A 25173-nucleotide genomic window follows, 5' to 3' on the forward strand; every position below is an offset into this window, starting at 1 on the left:
ACAAGTTAACAATTTGCAGAACATACAGTTACAAGCTGGTCAATTTCGGCTGAAACTTACTTGTGAAAAAAATCTATCAAATAAGTGCTATATAGAAAGGGAACCCGGTATAGTGAAGCCAAACCTGAAACCACTTTGAATGTCGTAGTGCTGCTAAAGCCATGCAGCATTTTTCCCGATCCAAAATGTCAGGAGGGTCTGGCTTCGAAGAGCCCTTTGTTGCACCGGCTTCAGTAAAGTCAGGGCAACCGGACCATGTCACAATTTGGTGACAAATGACAGACAGCAGAGGGTAATGTACAAGTTTGGTCAAAAGCATGCAGAAAACAATGTCTTTTGTTAGCTTTACTTGTGTAACATAGAAACATAAAATTTATATATTTTTTTCAAATTTTTAAATCCCAATACAAAATTTTGAAATAAACATTTCATGTTAACTTTCCCTTGCATTTCCCAACCCTCTGCTCGTGCTAAGGACCGAGACTTTTAAGCTGGAACACACAGAAACTGATTTGTCCGGCTTGCTTCCTGTTTTTATACACTACTTATATAATATTACTGACATTTGTTAAAACAACAAAAATTAAGTGTCTTGAGGCTAATAGTTCTTAATTTGTCTTAGTAACCGAAGCTTTTTTTTTCAAAAAGCCTGCAACACAAAACCTACTTGCTTCAATGGGTCTCATCTGTGTTGCTGTAAGAATCACAGGAATAGTAACTTGAGGTTGTGATGTAGTTGCTAGAACAAAACCACAATCTTCAACACATATCCTCATTTTCATTTCGCTACCATCCTAGCAAAAAAATAAAATTATTTTTGAAGTCAATTTGTATTTCTGGCGCACTTCTGAGCTTCATTTTAAAAGTATATGGTATGCAGAACCTAATATTTAAAACTATCGCCGTTGTATACTCGCTTGCACCTTCCCTGTTTTTAACAATATGGTAAAGTTTAGGCTGCCCAGTTATATTTATTTTTAATTCTTACAATGGAGTGATAAGCGCCTTTGCAGAAAGACAGCATTTTAAGTAGATTAGAAATAAAATCAAAGCTTTTTAGTTCCTAAAATTAGATTAAATAAGAAATACCAGCGACCTAACAATTTCATTTATTATATAGGTTAGATTAGTGGTTCTCAAAGTAGGAAGGAAATTTGTCCCAGAGACGAATTAGGGGGAAAATGGATAGAAAAAAGAAGTTTTTTTATCGGTTATATGCAATAGAGTCTATTGTAGGCCCAAAATAATCCAAGTATATTGTTACTTTACAGTTACAGCTATCGCAGGCTCACCGAATCTGTCGATCAATGATGTAAGCAGGGCAGGCTAGAAAAACAACTAGCCTGCAGTGAGGTTCGAACTCACGACCTCCCGTCGCTCTACCATCTGAGCTATACAGGCTCAAAGAGGAGCTAGTTCAGAAACAACCATACGCACGTTGTATCATTGATCGACAATGTTTCATTGAACAGTTACAGCTATTTAAGAAACATAACCAAATGCAGGTATTTTTACATAAGTATAGAGTTAACACATACGTCATATGTCCAAACAAACTCTACTTTTAAACGAATTGCGCTTCGAAAGTCTTAAATTTTGACGCAGATGGGTCTATTGTAGTTTTACATATTTTGTTTTAATTTTTTCGAGTCTTTTCCCCTAGGTTCCTTTAAAGTAATTTATAAAAAAAGTAATCTTTGTATACGGCCTATTGAAAAAAAAAAGTAGAACTCTTCGTGTTTTTCGCTGGAGAGAAACTGACAGTGTTTGGGCTTGTCATAAGGAAAAAATAAATTTTGAGAAACACTGGTTAGATATTATGCTGTTACTGGCCTATACCTCGCTGTAACTAGGATAGGATTTCCTTGAACTTGGGCAATTATTTTTTTGACCTATTAGGAATACATTAATTTAAACGCATTGATGGTTCGGTTTCGGTTTTCGTTAGTCACTTGTTTTTTTATGTTTTATTGACGACCGGTGGAACACAGATCAGCTATTTTTTCGGGTTTACGAAAAATCTTGAAAATGCTCAAAAGGCCAACAACTATTTAAATGCCAAAGAAAAACAAGAATAGCTAACATATTTTTAAAATAGGAAATGGGATAATTGCAAACCACCACAGAAAGAAGACACAGCAAATACTATGTAATACATTTATCCTTATCTAAAACAGGCATACCGAACTATATACAAAAAAAAACAATTCGATCTGAACCTAATGCGATAAACCACGCATGCGTGGTGAATTCTGCCGACTTGCGTATACCTCTACTATTGCTCCTATGACGACACATGACAGTTAAAGTGTTGTTGGATGCAACAATTTAAAAAAGCTCAATACAATTTTTGTCAATTTTGTATACGATTTTTGTGCATTTTATGATCGATTTTGACAAAATTTTGACTGACAATCAACTGGTACAGTTTTGTATTAATGAGTTTAATGCGCACGAAAGCGAATAATAATATCTGGAAGCATTTCCTTACCACAGCACATTTATTTTACGCCAACTAAACCTATTCTTTTAACGTATGATTAATTTTGTTTTGCCTGTCCTTATCTTCAGTAACAGTGACCTGAATGTGGCAGGATAAACACACTGTAAGTGTCGTCCGGGGGAATGACACAAGATCGTGTCCTTCAAAATATCTTATGCTAACTTTATTACTTAAATGCAAAAATTTTTCGCACTTCGCGCGCATTTTTTTTTCTATTGTAGGACGTAATTTCAGAAAAATGTCATGCCTCAAATAAAAATACCGGATCAACCCCTGGTCTATTTGTTTTCAATTGAACTACATCTTTATTTCCATCCCATGTGTTAATCACAGCAATTTCCTCGAACCTTGGGGCCCCTTAATCGTCGTTTGAACTTTTTCGAAAGGCCTATATGCAATTGATAAAGCGTGTCTTGGATTCCATTTTAGCTCTAAGGTTAGAATTACGGTAGCAGGCAGATGGAATTTTATTGTAAATCAACTAAAGCCCAAGCTAAACTGATTATTTGTTGCTACAAAGGCGAAAACATGGCAGCAAAGTATCACTGGATAACCACAAAATTGGGCAAGTTAAGGACGGTCAGCTACATAAGTACTAAGTAGTCGACCAACTCATTTTGATACAATTAGAGATTGTGACATAATAAACAGCATTATTATGTTATAGATGTTGATTTACATAATGATGTTGACAAACTGATATTTGCCAGTTTTACATTTTAAGAAACTCTTAATACTACAGTTTCTTAGTACTGTCTTTGTGATTTTTCTATTATTCCAAGAACACTGCCCGTATAAAGCAGATTATTCCACATTAAAAGTAATAGTAAAAGGTTTAAAGCATATGCCATAAGGGCGTTGTGGCTACGAAGCATTATTCGGAGAGGGGGACGCGAGTTTTCATAAATAGTGTCAAGGGGAGCCTGATCCCAAAAGGTATTACGTTTACGAAAGTTTTTACTACACACGTTTCCAATGTGATCACAGGCTAGAGGCGTGAACTCAAACTCTCTCGATACTACAATTTGCGCTTCTTGTAATTTTTTATCGCTTTGGGGTAATCTAAAGAGGCTGGTGTTTAGTCATAATTAACAACGAAATCAGCTATTGGGTAAAAAAGTTCACTACTTCTTGTCAAACTAAATTCGATCGGCGCGAACGCCTCGACTCCCTGAATGTAGTTGGGACTCGATTTCATTTGCAGATTTGTGCACAGGTTTGGACTGGGAACAAAAGGCAGAGGTCACCAAACTAGGGCCGGAGAACAGTTAAGACTGGTAATCGGGGACCGGGTTTAAAATCTAATTTTGTACTTTTGACTTCATTACTTTTATTATCAAACCATCCTAAAATGAAAATAGGGATGCAGTAACATTACGGCTAAATAACTTGGCCAAACAACAGTGAAGATAGGTAGCGACGCTTTTCAACAAATAACGATAGTTGTATCATACCCTTTTCCAGATCAATTGTCTCCCGTAAAATGGTAACTAAAACATTTATTTAAGTTGTCTTGTTCTTATTAAAACTACACTTGAATATTGTGATACCTTGATAAAGAGAGGTTGAAAACTGATAATATGAATAGATAAACATTAAAAGTAATCTGTGACAATCAAATAATTTGTTGACTCGTTAGTTATTTTAAAACACTAAGGTTGGCATAATCTGGTGACATCACGGCAAATCTAACAACACTTGTCGGGAGACCTGGCCTTTTTAACCTTCTGATTCACAGTGTTGACCAAACAGAAAAAAAAAATTAACAGAGTTGTTTAGCATGCCAAAAAATTAGGTAACACTATTATTACCATCAAGTAACCTAAATAAGCGTCTTTGACAACATATAGGCTACATACAAATTAGCGTTTCAAATCTAAAACGTTTAACTTTTTTCCCTTTTCGTATGAATCTAGTTTGATCCTATAACATGGTTTTGCAAACTTTAATTAACTATATTTTTTTTCATTTTACAGCTAAAATGGTAATAAACATATATACAAAGCATACCACCAGGCGTTTCGGCATATTGTCTGTAACTCTGTTTAGTAGTGTTTTGGAGGGCTTTTGATTGCACATCAATATCAACTCTGCTTTAAGGTGACCATGTAGTAAGAGCCCTTTTGCTAAATCGCCAATCCTTAAAACTGCTTTAAGAAGACGCTCTGGTTGCGGGCGCTTGCCACTACAAAAAACACATATAGAAAAGAATAAAAAAAATAAATAAAATTTGAGATGGCTAACCGCAGATACAATGCAATAAATATATTCGTGTCACTGAGTAGGAGCTAAAACACAGTTACAATTGGTTTACACTGAGTAACACCTCCTCTGGTATCACTGAGTTCAAAAGTAAACAATTGAACACTTTATGTGAACATTTTATGGGCAGGAAACAAATTAAAAATTAGGGCCACTACAACTTATAATGTTAAAAATTATTTGGGTGTATTTTATTTAATTTGAGTTTTAATCTGGATATTTCAATGAATAAGTTGGGTGATTATAGCACGAAAAAAACAAAACAATTCGTTAATAAATAAAAGAAGAACTGTTCCATACATACTTAAGATTAGAAGCAGTGAAGACTTTCATCTCCTGTTCGTGAATGGTATTTGATATCTCCTTTAAAGTGCCTTCAACAGTTTGTACAGCTGATTGAACACTATTAAGTTCCTCTTCAGTGGGATAGATTTGAGAGTGTTTTGTCATGACATGCTGATCATCACAAGATTTACGCTGCTGTAAAACAATATATTAGATTTTGTATAAAAGTTGGCATTAATTGTACTACCTATTTCTATTGTAGCCTTTAAATAAATTCCTTAATATACACTCAGGATGGATACCAAACTTGTCATAGTATTCCACTTTAAGGACCATCTATTAATATAAATGACAAAGTTTGTTCGCCTGACGATTGTCGGATTATCGGATGCCATATGTTCGGTCGGTCGATGGCAGGCAACGTCATCATCGCATAACTAAAGGAACGGCGACGTTAAAGTGCGCTCGCCTCTCCACGGGCCGCGCAAAATTTTTTTTAAATTTTTATTTTTTTTTAATTTGACATTTAATATGGATGTTTTAATGGTAACCAATTTTCGATTTCAAATTGTGGTACCGGGATTCAGATTAACATGCCATTCGATTAAGATCTCTTCCACACAAGTTAAAAGGTGTGACTACAATTGTGGGAAGCATTTCGTTAGACAATCAGCAAAACATAGTCAAGAGACGACCAACACAGATGCCGTATAACAATTAAGGCTACATATTTTACATTATCGGCAACGTTTCGGCATAAGTAAAAAAATGGTTTAGGTTTGTTAGTGATTCCCGATCGGTAAACATATCACGAAATTTCGTTACGTTGGAACCGGTTAGGTTAATGCGTATTTGTTAGGGCCGACTATCGATTTCGCTAAATTGTAATGGTGTTGCAACTACAACGCTGGCTGTATCCTTAAAACGTTTTATTTTAAATGTGTATTTCGACGACCTATTTTTAGACACACTACGGAACATTACCTTTCAGTTACATGCGAAATGGCCACAAGTAATTTTTTAATCATCGGTTATAGAGCGAGATACACCAGCCCCCTGACACGTTATGGGCCAACATAATATGTAATGGCGATCAACGGGAACAAATTGATGGCCACCCGACAACCATTTGGCACCGGGATTACATATTTGCTTTAAATATGATGCCAATCGATTATTTGCCGGTTTCACACAGGCTGTTTCCGTATAAGGTTTTACTGGTATTGTGGGAAAACATTTTTCACTTCACACACAATCAGCGGCTAAAAGCATAAGGACGATCAGTTGTCAGTGCCATTGCTGCAAAAAAAACATAATATGAAATTTATTTTACCGAACGTGTAGCTCAACGTAGTGCAACGATTAGAAAAATTAAAATGTATTACCACTTTACACATTATTTTCGCACTATTTAGCACTCTAGCCAGGACATTCTGCTATCCATAACATTACGTTTAGTGACACGGCCTTTTTTAAATCATCGGCAATAACACGCGGCTTAAGCAAACGACGCAGGGTACAACATAATATGTAATAGTCATACGTGGCCACAGCTTGATGGAATCCTACATTTTGTTGAACCTATACTCGACAATGATTTGGTCCGTGGAATACGTATTTGTTATGGACACAGCGATTTTGACAATATGTAGGACCTAATATTGTTGCCGCTTTCACAGGGGCCGCATCCTACTTTAATTGTGAGAAAGTATTTACTGGACGCATTTTAAACAATTTCAAATAAACACACATTCATAGTCATGCAGATAAAAGCAATACTTCATAACACGCCATCCGATTAAATGCCCACTGTCGCCGGTCTATTGTTGTCGCTATATGTTCGCCGATCGGTTGCTGACATGTGATAAGAGACCAACAGAGCAACGTCGCTCATACTGCTCCTTTTCATGCGAGAAGCCGAGCGATAGAAAGACAGTCATGTGAAAAAAATAGTTTATTTCTATCAGTCGCGCACCTCAAGAGAGTGCCGTCGCAAACGGGTTACGAAAAAGCAATTCTTATTTTCAAAGGGTTTTTCTTACGTATGACGCAGTTTGGTGTCGGGATTATTTGCTTAAATAAACAATTGCTGTTACAACTTAAAGTTTTACATTTATTAGTAAATCTGGACTGTAAAACGTCACGGGTTTTTGTCACGTAAAAGTTGTATGCTATTTAAGTATTTTGTCGTACCATTACAGAACCAACACACAACGCTGCACTTTGGTTGCATCTCAAATTGTAACATTATTTTTTAAACCGTCGGCTGTAACATGCACATGCGGCTTCAGCAAAATTTAAACCACGCCAGTCGAGAAAGAATTTGGTTAAACCACTAGACACAATCCGCGGTCAACCAGTACAGTTGTGTTATGCTACACCAAATTGGTTCAGATTATCACACGAAAATATAATACTTAACATAATGTAGATTAAAAAAATTAACTAAGTAGTACGTAGAATAAAAGTGCAGAAAAGATTTTTTCCCACCTGAAACTGAGGCAAAGTGGCAGGCCTAAACAAATGTAAAAGTGGTCTAATAGGAGGTCTTATATGCTGTGGCAACGGTAGATTTCTTCTACGGTGGAACTCAAAAGTTTCCTCAAACTGAATCATTTCTTCTTGATATTTGTAATACAACTCTTCTTCATGTAGTCTAATAATAGTATATAACTATAATGCATTCAAGAATTATTAAGACAACAAATACTGTGACATACCACTATAGGACCCTTTAGAGATAGACATATATATAAATAATGGTAAACAAATTTTCTACTCTTTGATGTGAAAATTACCTGGGTTTGTGTTAATAGTATTAATAATTTGGTTAATGACGCTCAGCATCATCCAAAGGTTGGAAGCAAATAAGAGTTATAAACTTAACATTTTTTTATTTGATTTTGAACAAATTTAAATTATTACCACTTACTAGGGTTGCCTGGGTCAATCAATGTAGTACGCTTAATTTACTAGCAAAGCACCTTCACTTGACAATTGACATATTATATCAGTGCTTCGCAACCTTTTTTGGCTTGCGGCACCCTACAGAAATCATAAATAGTTCGCGGCACGAGTGGTAAACTGTAACATTGCAATAAATGTGATTGAAACAGCAGATTAACTGTGCAACAAGGGTGTCAAAACCTTTTTAATTTTTGGCACTTTTATTGTACACAAAAAATTGTATTAAAAAGCTTACTAATAGAGCAAAAATTAGAATACTAAACAATTTAACACATCTCTTGAGCGTTCACTCCGGTTGAGAAACACTGTATTATATGATCAAATGAGGCAACAATGATTTTAATTATTACAAATTTGCTGCCTGTCCGCTTCAAAAGTTTCAAAGAATGTAAAACAATAAGTATACTATTATAGGTTAAGCTTTGCTTGATTTTGTGCTCGCGTGACTTTTTTTTTTTGTTGGAAAGTTGGCAAAAATGGAAGTATGCATATTTTAATAGACAGAAAACCAGGGATGGAAAGCCAGATCAGGAGCTGGAGCCATTTTTAAATTTTGAGAGCTGAAGCTATATTTTTATCTATTATAGCTCGAAAAAAGTGCTCAATGAAAACTACTAAACAGTTTACTATGACAAATGTAAATTAATTTAGCCTGTGTTGAAGCAACTTTTTAAAAAAATTAACACTATGCCAGGTTGGAAAGTTAGGTCTTGAGATTTTTATTACACGGATTTCTGGATAGTACTTCATTTTCAGCTATACAAATTTAAGAAATAACGTTATTACAGCCACACAATTTTAAGCTGCAAAATCGCCTCTACAGTGCAATATTAAAAGTTTTCAGTCTGGCCGCTAAGAAGCCAGACTTAAAACCGGAGATATGTGTTTGGTGGCTACAGAGCTGAAGCCTGGGCAATTGGTTAAGTGTTTCTTAGAGCTGGAGCCAATGCTGTTTAACTGCGGCTCCCCAAGCCTTGCAGAAAACATGGAACAGTTTACAGAAACTTTGTAACAAAAACACAGTTTGTGCAGGTGAATGGCATGATTCTCAACCCCTGTGTACAACTTACATCTCCAAAATGATAACATATTGTTCTATAAACATAGCCCAAATCGGTCCTAAATAGTAGCAAATAGAATCCAAAAACCGAGTAACTATAAAAAATAACCAATAAAATCACTAGAATTTTTAATATAAGGTAAATATTGCAATAGAGCATGCTAACGCCTTGGGGGGAGCAGTTCTAAAATCACTGATCTAAACAACCACCAAAGCCAATTAATAGAAATGTATTATTCTTTAGTTAAATTCACCTTATACTTTTTTTAGACTTAAGAACAGGTAAAATGTAAAATCTAAGAAAACAAATAAACATTGGCCTAAAGTAGCCATTCACACACAGAAGAAATTCTGCTAAGTAAAAACCTTAATTGTTTTGTCCTCGGCTAACATATCATGAAAGTTGTAATTGGGTAACATCCCCTTGAAAATTGTCCATTGTATATAACAAAAATATGTGCCAGTTTTACCTCATTTGTTCTACTTCTTGTTTCTGCATTTCCAGCTTCCATTGTTGTTGCTTTCGCCGCTGTTCACGTGCTGCCTCCCTAGTTATCATTAATTTTTTGTGGAAAAATTACTTCAGCGTAACACAACAAAATGCTTTTGTAAGACTTTGTCACATCTTACAAAGTACAATACAAAAACTTTTTATCCAATTAAAATAATATTTAAAATAGAAAAAAATGGTTTGACATACTTTCTAGCCTCTTGTCGTAGTTTCATCATCATCATGTTTTTTTGCTTTGGATTTAACTTAACATCAACCTCAAGACTAGGATCCACTTTTTTCTGAAGTGTAAACAGTCAGTAAAAAAATATTTTTTTTTTCAGTAAAAAAACAACCGGTTTTAGTATATATACTAAATCAAAAACATAAAAATATGCATAAACTGTACAAATTTGTCAATATAAAAATTGTTAAATATAATATCTACATTCTACAACCTGTTTAAGCAAAGGTTAATACTGCTCATATAATTATTCAGTAGTTACTTTTAGCAATAACTATTGAAGTGTTTGTTTCAGTAACTTTGAATAGGATTACTCTTTTGGGTGCCTATTATGAGATAGCAGCTGGAAAAAAACTGTGTCTGATAGTGTATAGAGCAGTGTTTCTCAACCTTTTTTACCTGGGCACCTACAGATATTTGAAAAAGTGACGGCGCAGTTGTGAGCGAAGCGAGCGCGAATTTTTTTAGGTTTACATGTATTTCTTTTAAATTTCTGGCAAATTTTTGTTATATAGGCTTTATAGTTGCATATCTTACCAAAAACCCCACCTATAACTATCACTAACTCCCCAAATATTTTCAAACCTAATCTACCCGCCCATTAGCCCAAACAGGGGCAAAAAAATCCAGGGCCAAAACAGCGGCGCCCAAATGTCGACAGCAAACGGCCAATGCCAGACAGGCGTCCCCAATCAACCCATACTCTTTCCCTACAGTCTAGGGCAGTGATTCCCAAACTTTTTTTCTCACGTACCATTTTGAGCTTTTGTACAGTGTTCATGTACCACCTACGTTAGGCCTACATCTGACTAGAATATCTCAACCAATAACTATTTTAGCATATATATATAAGAAAATGAGCATGTAGCTGTATTAAAGTTTAACTAATGTTATTCCATGAAGACATAAAAGCCATAAATTAAACAAAACACAGCAAATAGTTTTAATGCAATGGATGTAGTTGTTTTTCCTCCACCAGCTGGTTGAGATGTCGTCGGAGTAAGCTTGGTTTCATAGCTGAATTAGCAAGCGCCTTCATACAAACGACATATTGCGGAAGAGCTTCTTTATTGTGTTCAATAGCTATAAACCCGTAGTTTATGTAAGCCTGGCTGTACTTTCGTTTAGACATGTTCCTAGTATAGTTAAATTAAACAAAATTTTGTTCTCACACTATTCCTCTATTTTAAAAGAAATTGCAGTAGTTTAATATGACTGAAATATCATTATACATATGGCAATACTACACTGCTGCTATTCAGTTTATTACTACTTACATATTAAACCAGCTAACAATTAACGTTTTATTATCTTCAACAAGATAAGTGTTACGTCATAAACATGCGAAACCTCAAATTGAAGGTAATTAAACCGCAACATTGCAGATTACCCAATCTGAAAGTTTTAAAAGTTGAAAGTTTTCGCAAGTTTATAGGTATACTTTAAAAAGTTTTCGCAAAATTTATACGTAGTCGCGTACCACCTGAAAGACTCTCGCGTACCACCGGTGGTACGCATACCATAGTTTGGGAACCACTGGTCTAGGGCTTATTTTGTCCAGTGTAGTCACGACATGTATAGGCTTTATCTAGATTCTAGACTATTTTATATTTTAGTCTGTCATGGAAATTTGGCGGTATTAGGTCGCTGTTGATTGTTGCTTTGTAGGTCTTATTGTGTTTTCCACTTGAAAGTACTGTGGAATTGATGGGCTAAACTTAATAGGAAAGTAAAAAATACATGTTTATATATATTAAATTATTTTTTATTTTGCTCGCGGCGCACCTGACAGCCTTCCATGACGCACCAGTGCGCCGCACCGGTTGAGAAGCGCTGGTATAGAGTAATACAGATTGGAGCATTATTAACAGTTGGCATAAAGCTAATTGTTTCTTTAAAACTTAAGTATAATGACTGTAGAATAATAATGTACTGTATGTGATTGTGTGAAATTCCTTTAAATAGTACATTGTATAACTCTTGTATGTTGGTTAATTTAAATATATTTTTTTGTAAACATAATGTGTTTGTCAAAAAAACTATTTATTGGCAAAAATGTTTTTAGCCTTTAAGCCAGTGTTTTTTTAGGGCGGTACTGGCCCCCTGTGGGCATTGGTGAGTTGCAAGGGCATCGATTCGATTGGGGGAGCCAAGTACAGAAGTTTTCAGAATTTCATTATATTACAAAACAAATTATATTAAAACTTAGGCTACAGATTCAGTTTAAGTTCACCAAGCAGAAGTAACCAATAAAGTTATATAATAATCTGTGTATGCTTGTACGTCAGGGGTGGCTAAAGTCTGAGGCCCGAAGACCCATTTCTTATGTCATTTTATTGTGTTAATGCTTTAGCAGTTCAATTGTCTCTTTAACCTTGCAAAGATCAGGTAGATATGACAATTTAGAGGTAATGTAATGAGAATTACTTTAAATTACTTTGGACAACAACTAGTCCAAGCATTTTTTTATCACTCCCAAGTTAAAGCAACACAGTGTATTCAACTGAGAAATAACTTTATTTTACTATATTTTTGTGTTTGGCAACTTTTTTAGAATTTGCAAGTTAGGTCAATTCCTACAATGTCCATTTGGGTACTTTTATATCTGATAATTTGGGCTTTAAGCACAGTGATCAGCACTTGCATAAAATATTGGGGACACTGCACAGGAATGATACAACATAATATGTAATGCAGAACTTCCTCGATTATCAATTGTGGTATATTTTTTACAAATTTGGAAAGAAAGAGAGAGGAAATACATTTATTTAAAGCTTGTCAGACGATGCTTAACTACTTGGTAAAGCCTATGATTTAACAAAATGATTGCAATCATTTTACATATAGCCAGGGGCATATGTAGAAATTAAAAAAGAGGGGGTCTGGATTTTCCACTTAGAAAATTCCACTATTTTTGTCTGACTGTAATGAACAATGACATAAAAATAGTGCCAGCTGCGAAACTGCTTAGTGTGTTATCGTTAACATCAGGCAAAACTTTGTTGATTAATTTTTCAATCATGTTCGACTATCAGCCACGCATATTCCTAATTTCCATGTACGCGGCTATGCTAAATTACAAGCAAGTCTTTCGCCACCTGCAATACTAAAAATTGTTTTTCCTGGGTGTTATTATACCACGATTAGAGCAACATCTGCTCCGAGCGGTATGCCAAATCAGCTAAAATACCAGTTGCAGTTGCGTCAATTGAACACTAAGCATGTGTTCTTAGAATATAAAGAATAATTTTGCGGTAACTATATCATTACATAAAAATCTTCTTCAGTTAAAAAAATGTCGTTGTTATCAACATTAGCGCAGAAAGCGAACAGTGAGAAACATTAGCTGCACCTAACTTGACGTTCAAGCAAAAAAAGAAAGAAGACTTGACTAAGTGTTGTCAATTGTCGAATATACACTTGCTAATCAGCCAACCTGAACAAAAGGCGAAAAACAAAAAAACATCCTGCATTAACGGAAGACACTTGTAACTTTAAGATGCTCAACCCAATCACATTAAAAACATGGCCGCCCCGGACAATAACTTAAACCCTGACAAAAAATAATAAAAAACGTCAAGTTCAAAAAAAATAATAATTGTTGTACCCTTTCCGTGTAGGTTTATTGAAGCCTTGTGTTACAGTTGATGATTTAAAAAATAAAATGATTCTCGTTTAACATTTAACCATGAGGTAATGTTTTGTAATTGTGTCTGATGGATCGCCTAAATACTTGGCTATAGCATGATAAGTATGCAACAAATACTGCTAAGGGAGATGGCTATTTTGTCCTTCTTCCGTTGGTCTGGGATGAATTATTCTGTTTTAACTCTTTAGGAGTAAGCAGGCCATTTGTTTTTCCTGTTCTCTGGACGCTTCATTTCGAAGGAATAAAGACAAACAAACCTTGTAAGATAGTTTGTGTCGGCGTCCACGGATATGAAGTTCTCGAGCACTTGGATCATTAAACTCACATTCGCACAGCTTGCATCGATATCGAATAACTCTACCATCTGTCCACACTTGGTCAACATAATCCTCACCAATGGGCTCTAAACAAGAAAAAAATACTTTTAAAAACCAAGGAAGGTAGTAATATAACTATATAAAGGTACTTCAGATTTAAAATAGTAGGCAAAAGCTGTTTAAAAAATGGTTTCCTACCGATTATAATGAGCTGTCATACTGTGGAGTATTAGTAAACATAATATAAAGAGCAGGCTTGTCTTAAATTTTGGATACACAAGATAAACCTATTTTTAGTTTTGTTGTTCTTTGTCAAAAAAATATAGGTCAGTTAGAAACCGAAAAGGCAATCAGGTGTGCTCTTCTCAATTTTGCAATAAATTAGGCAAAACGTTTTGGATTTGAGTCCCAGTGTATAACAACTTATTTAATTGAATAAGGATTTAATAGCTCAAGGTCCAAGATAACTCAGGACATGGTGCCTTGATGTTGTAGTTGCCATTACTATACTTTGTGTTACAAGATAGTAGTATATCTCAATACTTAAAAAATCTTAAAAAGCTTATGTAAAACTTCTTAAAATGCCCCTTTCAAGATGCTGGTTATTTTAAAACAGGTGTTCTTAAACTTTTTACGCTTCACGATTAAGTTGTACCATTATTCCGTGTAGCAATCATTACAAATGCCGTATTTTAATCAACTAATTCCAAATAAAACCAACCGTTTTTTAAAGCAGCAGCTTCTCCACCATCAGCTTGTGACACTGGTAAAGTTTTCACTGAAACCTGCTTGTCGGGTTTCAAATCTACAACTACTGCTACTGGCTTTTCGTTTACTGTTGTAGTGAGTTGAGGGTACGCAACAGGACCTATTTCAACATTACATTCAGTTGAGTCAGACAAATGAAGAGTTGAGCCACCTATAAAAACAGTATTTTTTAAACAATATGCATTTTAGAAACAAAATCTGTAAAACAATATAATTATGCCAAAGAGGTCTGTAAAGAATAGTTTGTGAATAAATTTGAATTGCAAACAATCACTGGGTGACAAAAAAATCTACAATATGTGTGCCATAGAGAAATGTACTCTTAGGATAAAGTCAACAACCTTACTCCAATATCCAGCGTGGTTACAAATACTACGTACAGCAATGATAGCGGAGTAGTAGCAGCCGTCATTGCGTATAACAAACACACTTGTTTAAAACTAAGTACAATTTACTTCTTGACAAAACAGTACTAACAAAAAAATCTTGGTTTATTGTATTAGAAGGTACTATTAGAAGAGTAATTTGCAACACATTCTATTTTTCATTATTTTTGATCAGTTTGTCATGATTGCTGGTAGTTAAATATTGAAATCACTCTTGTTTGGAATTTTAATGAAATGACATTCATTGTTATTATCCCATAAACATGATAACAAATATTTTGTAATTTAATATATGTTTGAATTTTTCAAATTAGTAAACTAACAGTATACCTGGAATCTATATTTAGCCTTTGCTCTTCAAGTTATATACATACTCTTCTACAATATGGAGGTTTAATACTTAAAACAAATCAGATGTTTTTTGTGATCAAAGTGCTCTGTGATCAAAGTGCTCTTAAAGTTGAAGTTAATCAAACAAAATTTATATAATACTAGACTAAATACCATAAAGTAGTAACCAGTTTAATTTTAACTGGTAAATGACTAATGTAATTATTGCTGCAATAACCTCCAAAAACGGAAATTTACCTTAATTTGGAGTGCTTAAACAAAACGTAAGAATTCACCTTTATCACTAGTGTATATTACGTACTGTAGTACTGTTACAGAAAGCATAACATATGTGTTATAGGGCTAAAATAAACCAAAAAACTGTTTAAAATGGGATAATGTTATGAGTTGAATATCATGCAAGACAAAAAATTCTGCTAAAATTTCTGCTGTAAAAAGGTTTTATGCTTAGTGATTTGTGCTATAGCCGTGTATTTAGTCGTATCATTTCAGAAAAAAACAAAGCACTGCAATTTAGTTGCATGTTACATTGCGGAATATTTTGTAAATCACCTATGTTTTAAGAGGCCACTTAATGTTGTAGTTTTTGTTTTAAGGGTGAATGACATTTATCATCCTTAGAAAATTGAGTCAGCAAAACATATAAAATTGTCTTTAAATAGCTAAAATCTGGTTTAAATAAACATAGCTTATATAACGTAAATAACAGATCTGTTGAAAGTGTTTGTCACTTTATCTTCAAGGTAATACACATCAGTTTTTTCGCATGTAAATGGCAGAAGCTGTGTTGAAAATTGCTAAAACACACACTCTACATCCATACTAATTAGGTCAAATACTATTATCCTCGTTTTTTTTCAAACTTTGACTTGGCAATACAACAACATACCTACCACGCAAACAAAATAGTATCTTTAAATGTATTGGATTACATATTACGAAAATTTACAATGATATCATATCTAGACTAGTACTTTTAAACAAAACTGATCAAACCTAGAAAGGGAATTCTGCAACTTTTGAGTTTTTGATTCACATTTTTTAAAGAATGAAAGTTTTAAATACCAAAAGTTAGTGTCTGTGCCAAACCTAGAGCAAAACGTCTTATAACCAAAAGAAAAACAGGCACAAAAGTTGTCAAACACCAATAAAGTTTAAAAACAGAAATAAAACTGACACCAACCAACAAAGTTGATCTTGTTCGAAGTTACTTTTTTCTTTGTGGCTGCTGATAAGATCTCCGAATCAGAGCGCTTTTTATATCCAGCTGGTAACTTGTTGTTTGATGCTTGGAACTTGGACTTTAAAAAAGGTGGTGGTCAAAATCAAGAAAAATGAAATATTTGTAGATTAACACCACACAAAGCAAAATAATCTACCTCCCTCATTGGTAAGTCAGATTCTTTCATTTTTCCTTCACGAACTAAGAAGTCACAGAAATCCCATGCAGCTCTCGTTTGAGAATCTTTTTTATTGCCTGCAGACCCCTTGCCAACATAACTGTAGCCAGGAGCAACGATTTCACAAACGTATGTTTGTCGGTAAGGTGATACTCCATGTGCTGTGATGTTATATTCTGGTCTTGTTCGTTCTTTCGCCAGCCAAGCATACAAATACGCTTTCACTTCAGAAGCCTAACAAACAACATATGAGCATCTAAACCAGACCTGGGCAACATACAGCCCGCGGCTTAGTTTTCTTAGAATACATAAGCCGAGAGAAAACAAGGGGGAATTTCTACATGTTTCGTTGTATCGTGAACACTATTTTTGTTTCAAAGACTAAAATGAAATTTTTTTTCGCGCTTTTGCGAATCTTTTTTTAATTTTTTTAATTTTGGGCATCTTTACAGACGAAAAGCGTCCTCTGCACTGTGGCACTCTCTCCAACCAAAGTTTAACAAACTTAACCTTAGGATATACATATTTTTGCGCTGCGGTCGAATGTATTCCTCTTTAAAATATGAACAAAATACCGCTGGTTTTATAAAATCTGAAACATACAGAATCACGTTTTTACAATACCGTCTTTGCAGAATGGCCATTTTACTACAAGTAACACATCGGTAACTTAAAGCCTCAAAAGCCGAAAAAAACATTGTAAGATTTTGTAAGAAATTTGTACGTAGCCTATTTAACCTTAATTTCAACTTGTCCCACAACTTGATAAACGCCAATATATCAAGCAATGTACAATTTTGTGCTGGACGTCCCCCTCTATGTCTAAATTTTTTAAATTTGCATTTTGAAACAATTTGCGAGTCAGTAATAAGGTTATACTGTATAGTTGCATTTTCTAATAAGGTCATATAGTCGCATTTTTTTCTTTCTGTGAAATTCGACGTTAATCTCAAATTTACGCACAACTCCTAACGTAATAACAACTTCGTTAGCTTATTTGTCTTTTTAGCGTCAGAGTATGACGTCATATTACGTGAATTTGAGATCCTCTTTTTTGACCCGGCCCGCCACAACATTTTAAGTTTCTCATGTGGCCCGCGGTTAAAAATAATTGCCCACCCCTGATCTAAACAGTGTTACAATATTCAACAAATCAGTATACATACTACAATTGGTTTATTTGGATCACGATTTTGCTGTGCTTCAATCCTCTTTTGCTTCCAATAAGGAAGATTTTTAATGCTTTGCTGTCCACCACCACCACCCCCTTTGTGTTGCTGAGAGTAAATCGAGTTGGCAGCACTAATAAGAGCTTTTTCATAGTTGGACACACTTTGCGCTTGAATAGGTGGTTGTTGACTGTAGTTTGCTTTGTTGTTTCCAGAAGCAGCCTTCAATGAAAAACAAATACAACAATAAAAAATACAACATATACATGGACAAAAAAGTGCCTGAATGAATTTTATTGCATTGTCCCAGCATTGCAGACTAATTACCATGCATGATATTCAAGAAGATAACAAGTAATCCTGCGTCCAACGAAAAAAAAAACACGCTTGAAATAAAAAATTAAAAAATTGCTTACCAAACTCTGCCTAAATTTTGTACGGTTAAACAAGCTATGGCCTAAGGCACTATCAAATTATTCTTTTAAAGTTCCATAATGCCTAAACACAGAATCCTGGCACCTAACGGAGTTCCATGTAAGAAAATTGTAATGGCTCTTTAGGAGGCGCACTTCACTTGCACTTAAAATTATTGCAACGCCTCTCTTGATATGCTTCGTCTTTTACGATACTCGGGTACCAATTTTACGACCTTATATACCGTAAATAACAATTTAGCGTGAGTTCTGATTATTTATATCTTAGCGCTAATGTTCTGCCGCAGTAAGACCATCTGCCTGATTCTCAAAAATACCAAGAAACGTAAATACCATTATTAATTATTGACAACAAAAACGAGCTTGCGCATTACAATAAATTACATACATTATGGACTAACAATCAACAACTATAATCAAAGACTTTTACATAACATTTTCCCTTATCATAGAATATATCTTCAAAACGGCAGCAATACATAGCGACAAATATGCCATCCTAATGATCCAACATTATCTACACAATAAACGAGTGATATCACATGCTAGTCATACGCAGAGTGGCGAGGTTAATAGCGTGGTAACCGGTAGGGATGTTCAAAGTAGAATATCGAATCCTTGGATTCGAATCCAGATGGGATTCGAATCCAATTCTGCCGTTTATTTCGGGTAATTGGAACCGATATAATTTAATGTTTTACCGCCAATTGTTGCGCCTAATTGAACAAACGCGTGCGGTAAGTTGGCCTCTCGCTGCGGCGACCAATTTACAGTGCTTGCTTTAAATGTAACCTGGTAGTGCAGTGTCAGCGTTTTTTCGGGCGACCAATTACCGCGTCTCGCGATAACGTTCGTGTAATAATTAAGTGTCAATCAAGCGTTATTGGGCGAGCGACTAACGAGTAATGTCTGGTGCGGAGTTCGCAATTTCCCTAAATGCGTTAAGTTGCAAAAGTAACATTACGTTGCAAAACGTGCTGGCCGTCCACAAAATGCGCTATAGGGTTACTTAAGGTCAACTTTAGGACAATATTCAGCGAGGTTATGCAGTTATGCGCAGTTTAATTGGTTAAGTCAATAGTAACTTTGTATTCTTTGCAGTGCATTATTTGACTGCATAACAGATCACGTTAGTAAAAAATAAGCCCCAAGACCCAACAATGCTTAAAAAAACAGGACCGAATTGCTTAAGACTTCTGTGTGCAGTGTTGCATTGTACTCACTATTGGCAAAAATATAAGTTTAGGCAACAACCTGGACAGTTGACATATTACAGTTTACACAACTGCTTCAAATGACACAACTTTGTTCAGAATGTTAAACATATGGGAGTTTTTTTTATTATAATGTACACATGTTAGCAAATTGTTTGGGCGATTTATTGCTGTGATTGTGGGCCCTGTAGGGTAGATTACGATTAATCCCTACCCCAAACAAAATCGAGGTTAAATAATTTAATAAAAATATACTAGGATTCGCTATTCTGGATTCGTTATTCTAGATTCTAAACCTATTATTCTAGAATACCTTGGGATTCTACTTTGAGCATCCCTAGTAACCGGCGCCTATGAAATGCACGAATGTTTAAAACCCATTGGGATACTGAATGTGTTAATTTAGTATTCCTTAAGTAATTACTAATGGCTAAAGATGTTGCAAGACCGCAACATCGTCTCAATTGCTCTATCTCCCTGTTGCAATGAAAACATTTAAAACGTTCTGTCAGTTTACAGTGCACTTGTGGATTGGGGGAACCACTGGTCCCTTGAGGGGAACAACTGGTTTGTTTTTTTGCTTGGATTTTCTAATGATATACATTAAACTGTATTTATAAGGCAGAATCATTAGGTTTGCACCTACCACATAAGTTCGCACAAACTATTCCGGTTTATGTTGCAAACTTAACTGGGATTTTACTGTAATGGTGGTTTTAGGATTTCCGAGAGTTTACTACAAGTACAGCACCATGCAGGGATAATTTAAAGAACAACACAAAAACATGTCATTCTTATAAATACAAACATATCAAAATGTATTATAAACAAAAATATATACATCTTGAACGAAAATATACATTCCATTTGAACCAATCTGTAAAGGATTTAATATGATACTTCAAACACCCCTAATTTACCATACTTTCAATATTTAACAAATAAACTTTATATAAAACATACTGCTGGTTTTCCTTGCACATATGCAATGGCAGGTGCATCCTGGAGACCCTGGGCAGACGTTGCAGACATTGTAACTTGTTGCTTAAATAAAAATAAAAAGTTCAAATTATTAAAAACTAATTTACGTCTATAAAATGGAAAACAGCTTCAGTTTTATAATTAATTATTATTTCATAACACTGGTCAACATATATTTTGGTGCCAACTACCAAGAAAGTTTTTATTTTGATACCGCTGAATAAAAAATGACCTTGGTTTTTACGATTTAGCTCTAATTTTAGAGTTTCATTGTTTTTAAGCTTTTTACGAATCAAAGCAAGAAATGCTTTGCAAATATAAAGCAGAAGTAGTGGAATGAAGATTCTCTTTCTGGCAACTACAGCTTCATTGATAATATTAGCTTCACCCTTTATGAAGTTTCTAGGTGGCAACCTTGTTTTAACCTAGTGATCACTACAGGCTTGGCTGTTCCACAAGCAGATGAAACATGCATATTTTTAGTATAGCTGCATCGCTGGCAAAGCAAAAAAATACCATTTTCAAGTCTACACAGATTAACATTAATGAGTTATAATCCAGTTTCTGTAATAACGTTTTAATGTTATTGTAGTGGTACCCAACTAGGGGTCAGTGAAAAGGTTCCAAGGGGGCAGCGAATACACTGAAAACTGACAGAGCTTTTTAAATATGTGACAATAACTTGATGGGCACTAAAATAAAAAAGAACCGCAAATTGTATGAACTATATTTGGTACATATTGTGAATGCTTACTTTTTTGCTGATTGCCATGTTTACCATAACTCAGATTACTTGTTGAACCTTAAGTCTTTATTATGATGTCACAATAAATCCTATCTTAATGCAACGCAATAGCAACGAATCAGACTTTACCTTTAGCAGAAGGACCAAATGTAATGGAAGGTAAAAAACAAAACTATAATTAAGAATACATTTTAAAGGGATTTACTGTAGCACTAATAGTAGCATGAAGTCACTAAAATTAAACAAAGACCTAAACGCTAATTAACAGGAAAACATTTCCCCTTTGGCATTTTTCCATGAAAAACGAATTTCTTTGTATGAGATATTCCACGGTTGTCTTTGAAAGGCTTAACTTGCTAGCTTGGATATTTTAATTTGGATAGCTTTGAGCATGAAGTATGGATTCAGAATCATTTTTCAATCGACTTAAACCTAACAAAATATCCTTTCAAAGAAGTTATTGATTTAAGTTTTACACATTGAATTAAATGTAAAAGTTAAGAGACAGAAATGATCTGAACGATTAACATAATTTGCGCGTAGCTTTACCGAAAACCTGACAACAGTTAAACGGTTTGGTATGGTTAGTTCTACATTAATGGTTCGTAAGCTTGACATTTTTTTAAAGGGGTTGGTGCCCGAAAAAAATTGTTATGGCAGCTCCTGTCCCAAGACAGTTTTTGCCTAAGTCATGATGCCAAATTTCTGCTACTTTTTTTGATAACTTGATGTCCTGCATAAAATCACTCATCTCCTGTTTTAATGTATCTTGAATGGCTAAAATATTTTCAAACATATTTTCAACGCTGTCACTTGCAGACCTTGCTACCCTTCATGAAGGTTATTATATTATAAATTTTGTACATTTCAGCTATCTTTACCAACTGGGTAAAAATGTGACAAAATTCCTGTTTATTTGGGCCTTCGGGAAACAAGGCAGTAACACTTTGGAATGTTTTGACCTCACTGCAACAAGCTACCAAGTCAATAGATTTAGAGTCCACTAATGCCCATGACGGATACGGCCACAACTAACTCAAACTCATTGCTCTCTTTTTTAGCAAAGCTACTACGAAGCTGTGTCAGCTGTTGTTTCTACGTCGCTGAGAGCACATACCAGTGTTCCAGGTAAGCGCATTTTTTTGGGCACTTGGTCACTTTTTTTCACTGAAGTGGGCAAACAAAAAAAAACTTAAAAGTTGCATTTTTACTAAAATTCAACCTCCAGTCGTCCCCTGAAGTCCACATTATTACTATTTTGCAAAGATTATTACATATCATACCTTATTTACCCCATTTTTACTTCACGAAAGTTTTGAAAAAGTGCTCAAATCAGTTTTATTTAACCTTTGTACGGAACAAAAAGTGCCCAAATCAGTTTTTTTTTTTGAGCTACGTACGACCCAAAAAGTGCCCAAATTAGTTTTGTTTGAGCTAAGCACGGAACAAAAAATGCTCAAATCAAAAAATGCCCAAAATTAGCGCCGGCAAATTCTTAGGGCGTTGCAAGTACTGCTATAAGTATTTTATATTTTGTGGAGCAATTTTTATGGTTACATGTTACGCCTGGTGTGATTTCAGTCTATATTCGGTGTCTTATGCTTTACTTTGAAATGACACGCATGTGTAGTTTCACCTGATCCGTCAGAAATTAGTGCAGTTCTAAGCAAAAAGGTCTGTCTACAACAATTAGGGCATCCAAGGGCAGGAGAGTCTGACTTTTAAACCAGTGGTTCTCAACCTTTTTTATCTTACGGACCGGCAAAATTTCAAAACAAATTTTGCGGACCGGTGGACCTTTTTACGAATCAAAGCAAGAAATGCTTTGCAATCAAAATCAACCCAAAATGCAAATATGACAAAAGTATGCAACTTAAAAGCAAAGAATAGAAACTTAAATTCACTGAGCAATTTCCTGCTGTGTGTTTGATATCATACATGTTATATGTGATTCTATTAAAGTTTTTCACATACAACTGGTCCTAAAATTTAAGACTTAAACGATCAGTAGCCTAATTTTAAATAGTTGGTCACAACACTTGCATTGTGTTGTACGATAAAGTCCAAAGTAGACCATTAACTCTATGTTACGTCACAATGTTGCAAATTACGAAGCTGGCGAAGTTCTAAATCTCATGGACAAGCATTCAGCATCTTGCATTTTGTCGTTGAGATTTAAGATTGTAATTTATTTGGCGGAACGGCGTAATACTTGACCCACCCGAACCCAACGATAACCAGCACCCTAATTCAAATAATGTATGTTAATTTAATAATTATTTAAACGCTAGAAAAAAGTCCAAACTCAGGTGGGCATAAGATAATTTCTTGTCCAGGTTATATAGTTATATAGGATTGTTATGTCACACATCGATATATTAGAACCGAAAAAAAAGTCAAATCAGTGCATTGTCCAAAACTTCAAAGTCTAAAAGTCAAGACTTTTCCATTCTTTGGATGCCCTAATTGTCAAGGACTATTTTGCTTAGAACTGCCCTAACTTCTGACAGATCGCATGGTAGTTTAGTAACTGCGAAATTTGGTTTGTGATTTTGTGAACTAATTTTGATTAGTTCTCAGTGTCTATAGGCTAGTTTAACTCGTATTTAAATCTTTTACGAAGGATTCGGGTTTAGTTTGTCTGAACAAGGTAGTGCAGTTGACAAGGATCTAATTTTTGCATAGAGGTTAAACACCAGGCCATGGTTCTCAGTATCTGGAATTTTTTTGCAATATGCGCGAATCTATTGTTTTACAACTTTATTTTGTCCTAATTTGGAGATATATTTTAGCTCAAGGTGTCTGTGTTTAGCACTGTATGTTTTGTTTTATAGGAAAGTACTTGCTATATATAACAAAAACCTCTCATCGTAATAGCTTTAAACTTTTTCAAACTAATTTATTACAATTATCTGTGATATGCTTTTATTTACAAAAAAAACCTTTTAGGCTCTTTGTTTTGGTAAAACAGTGTACAATGCAAATTATAATATACCCAAAAAAGCAAAGTTGCGTGTTGTCAACTAAAGGAGCAGGTTACATTTATGTCAATATAAACAGGAAAGAAGAGAAGACAAACTTTTTTTTAATTGAAGTTGTCAACAAGCGTAACTCATTTAAAAGTTAAAAATGCTTACTGCTAAAACCGCTGCACTACGTGCAATAATTACCTTGACCATTAAGCGGTTATACCGCGCTACGCTTGACTAAGCCGCGACACAAACTACCAAGCGAAATCGCGTCTGAAGTGAGCACAATTCTCCGAATAAAAAGACTTATTTTTATGTCTGGTAGAAATTAATTAAGATTATTGCGATGCCTATCTCCGTCTCTCCATTGCAACGAAAACATCCGCCCGATGGACAAAGAAAGCAAAAATAAAAGTATATAATATAGAGTATATTTAAGAGCTAATAAAATGGAAGTTCTGAACTAACTATTATTTGGACTTACAAGTTCCGTGAAAAAGCGACGGATATTAACAGACTCAAAATAGTGAAGACCAAAAAAGTCTTCCTCGTATCCAATTTGGGCACTTTTTTGTTGGAAAATTTGGCCACCTTAGGCACTTATTTTCAGCTTTTGTGCAAAATTTTGGGCACCTGCGCACATGGTAAAAAATTAGAGGGAACACTGGCACCTACTACCATTATGACCTCCTCAAACAGATGAAAGACACACACACATATGTGTTTAATAACAACTGTGATCTAGCCCCTCGGAAGCTTCTTTATGACCAACGATTACGGCTTCTGTATCAATAGCACACCGAAAAGCCATCGCAGACTCGCCGAATCTGTCGGTCTATGATGCAAGCAGAGCAAGCCAGAAAAACAACTGGCCTGCAGTGAGGTTTCGAACTCACGACCTCCGGTCAAGCCGGGACCGTCGCTCTACCAACTGAGCTATGCAGGCTCAGAGAGGAGCGAGTTGAGAAACAACGTACGC

General features: G+C 35.0%; 1 protein-coding gene across 4 annotated transcripts in view; it reads right to left on the reverse strand.

The window, feature by feature from the left end:
• Nucleotides 1-25173, reverse strand: part of LOC146168258 (zinc finger RNA-binding protein-like) — a 38780-nt gene that overhangs the window by 1294 nt on the left and 12313 nt on the right. The window contains exons 6-18 of one of the 4 annotated variants that reach the window (XM_083389109.1): nucleotides 20463-20543; nucleotides 17849-18073; nucleotides 16662-16916; nucleotides 16466-16583; nucleotides 14499-14696; nucleotides 13718-13863; nucleotides 9778-9869; nucleotides 9548-9625; nucleotides 7541-7706; nucleotides 5070-5242; nucleotides 4514-4688; nucleotides 668-794; nucleotides 125-228 (exon numbers count right to left, since the gene is read on the reverse strand). In XM_083389109.1, the coding sequence (XP_083245235.1) occupies nucleotides 125-228; nucleotides 668-794; nucleotides 4514-4688; nucleotides 5070-5242; nucleotides 7541-7706; nucleotides 9548-9625; nucleotides 9778-9869; nucleotides 13718-13863; nucleotides 14499-14696; nucleotides 16466-16583; nucleotides 16662-16916; nucleotides 17849-18073; nucleotides 20463-20543 (1938 nt within the window). Of the gene's footprint in view, nucleotides 1-124; nucleotides 229-667; nucleotides 795-4513; nucleotides 4689-5069; nucleotides 5246-7540; nucleotides 7707-9547; nucleotides 9626-9777; nucleotides 9870-13717; nucleotides 13864-14498; nucleotides 14697-16465; nucleotides 16584-16661; nucleotides 16917-17848; nucleotides 18074-20462; nucleotides 20544-25173 lie in introns of all 4 variants that reach the window. The other 3 variants (XM_083389108.1, XR_014497104.1, XM_083389110.1) reach the window with 3 other exon arrangements.

The sequence above is a fragment of the Ascidiella aspersa genome, chromosome 1 (genome assembly GCF_963924565.1).
Source record: "Ascidiella aspersa chromosome 1, kaAscAspe10.2, whole genome shotgun sequence".
Taxonomy (NCBI): Eukaryota; Metazoa; Chordata; class Ascidiacea; order Phlebobranchia; family Ascidiidae; genus Ascidiella; species Ascidiella aspersa.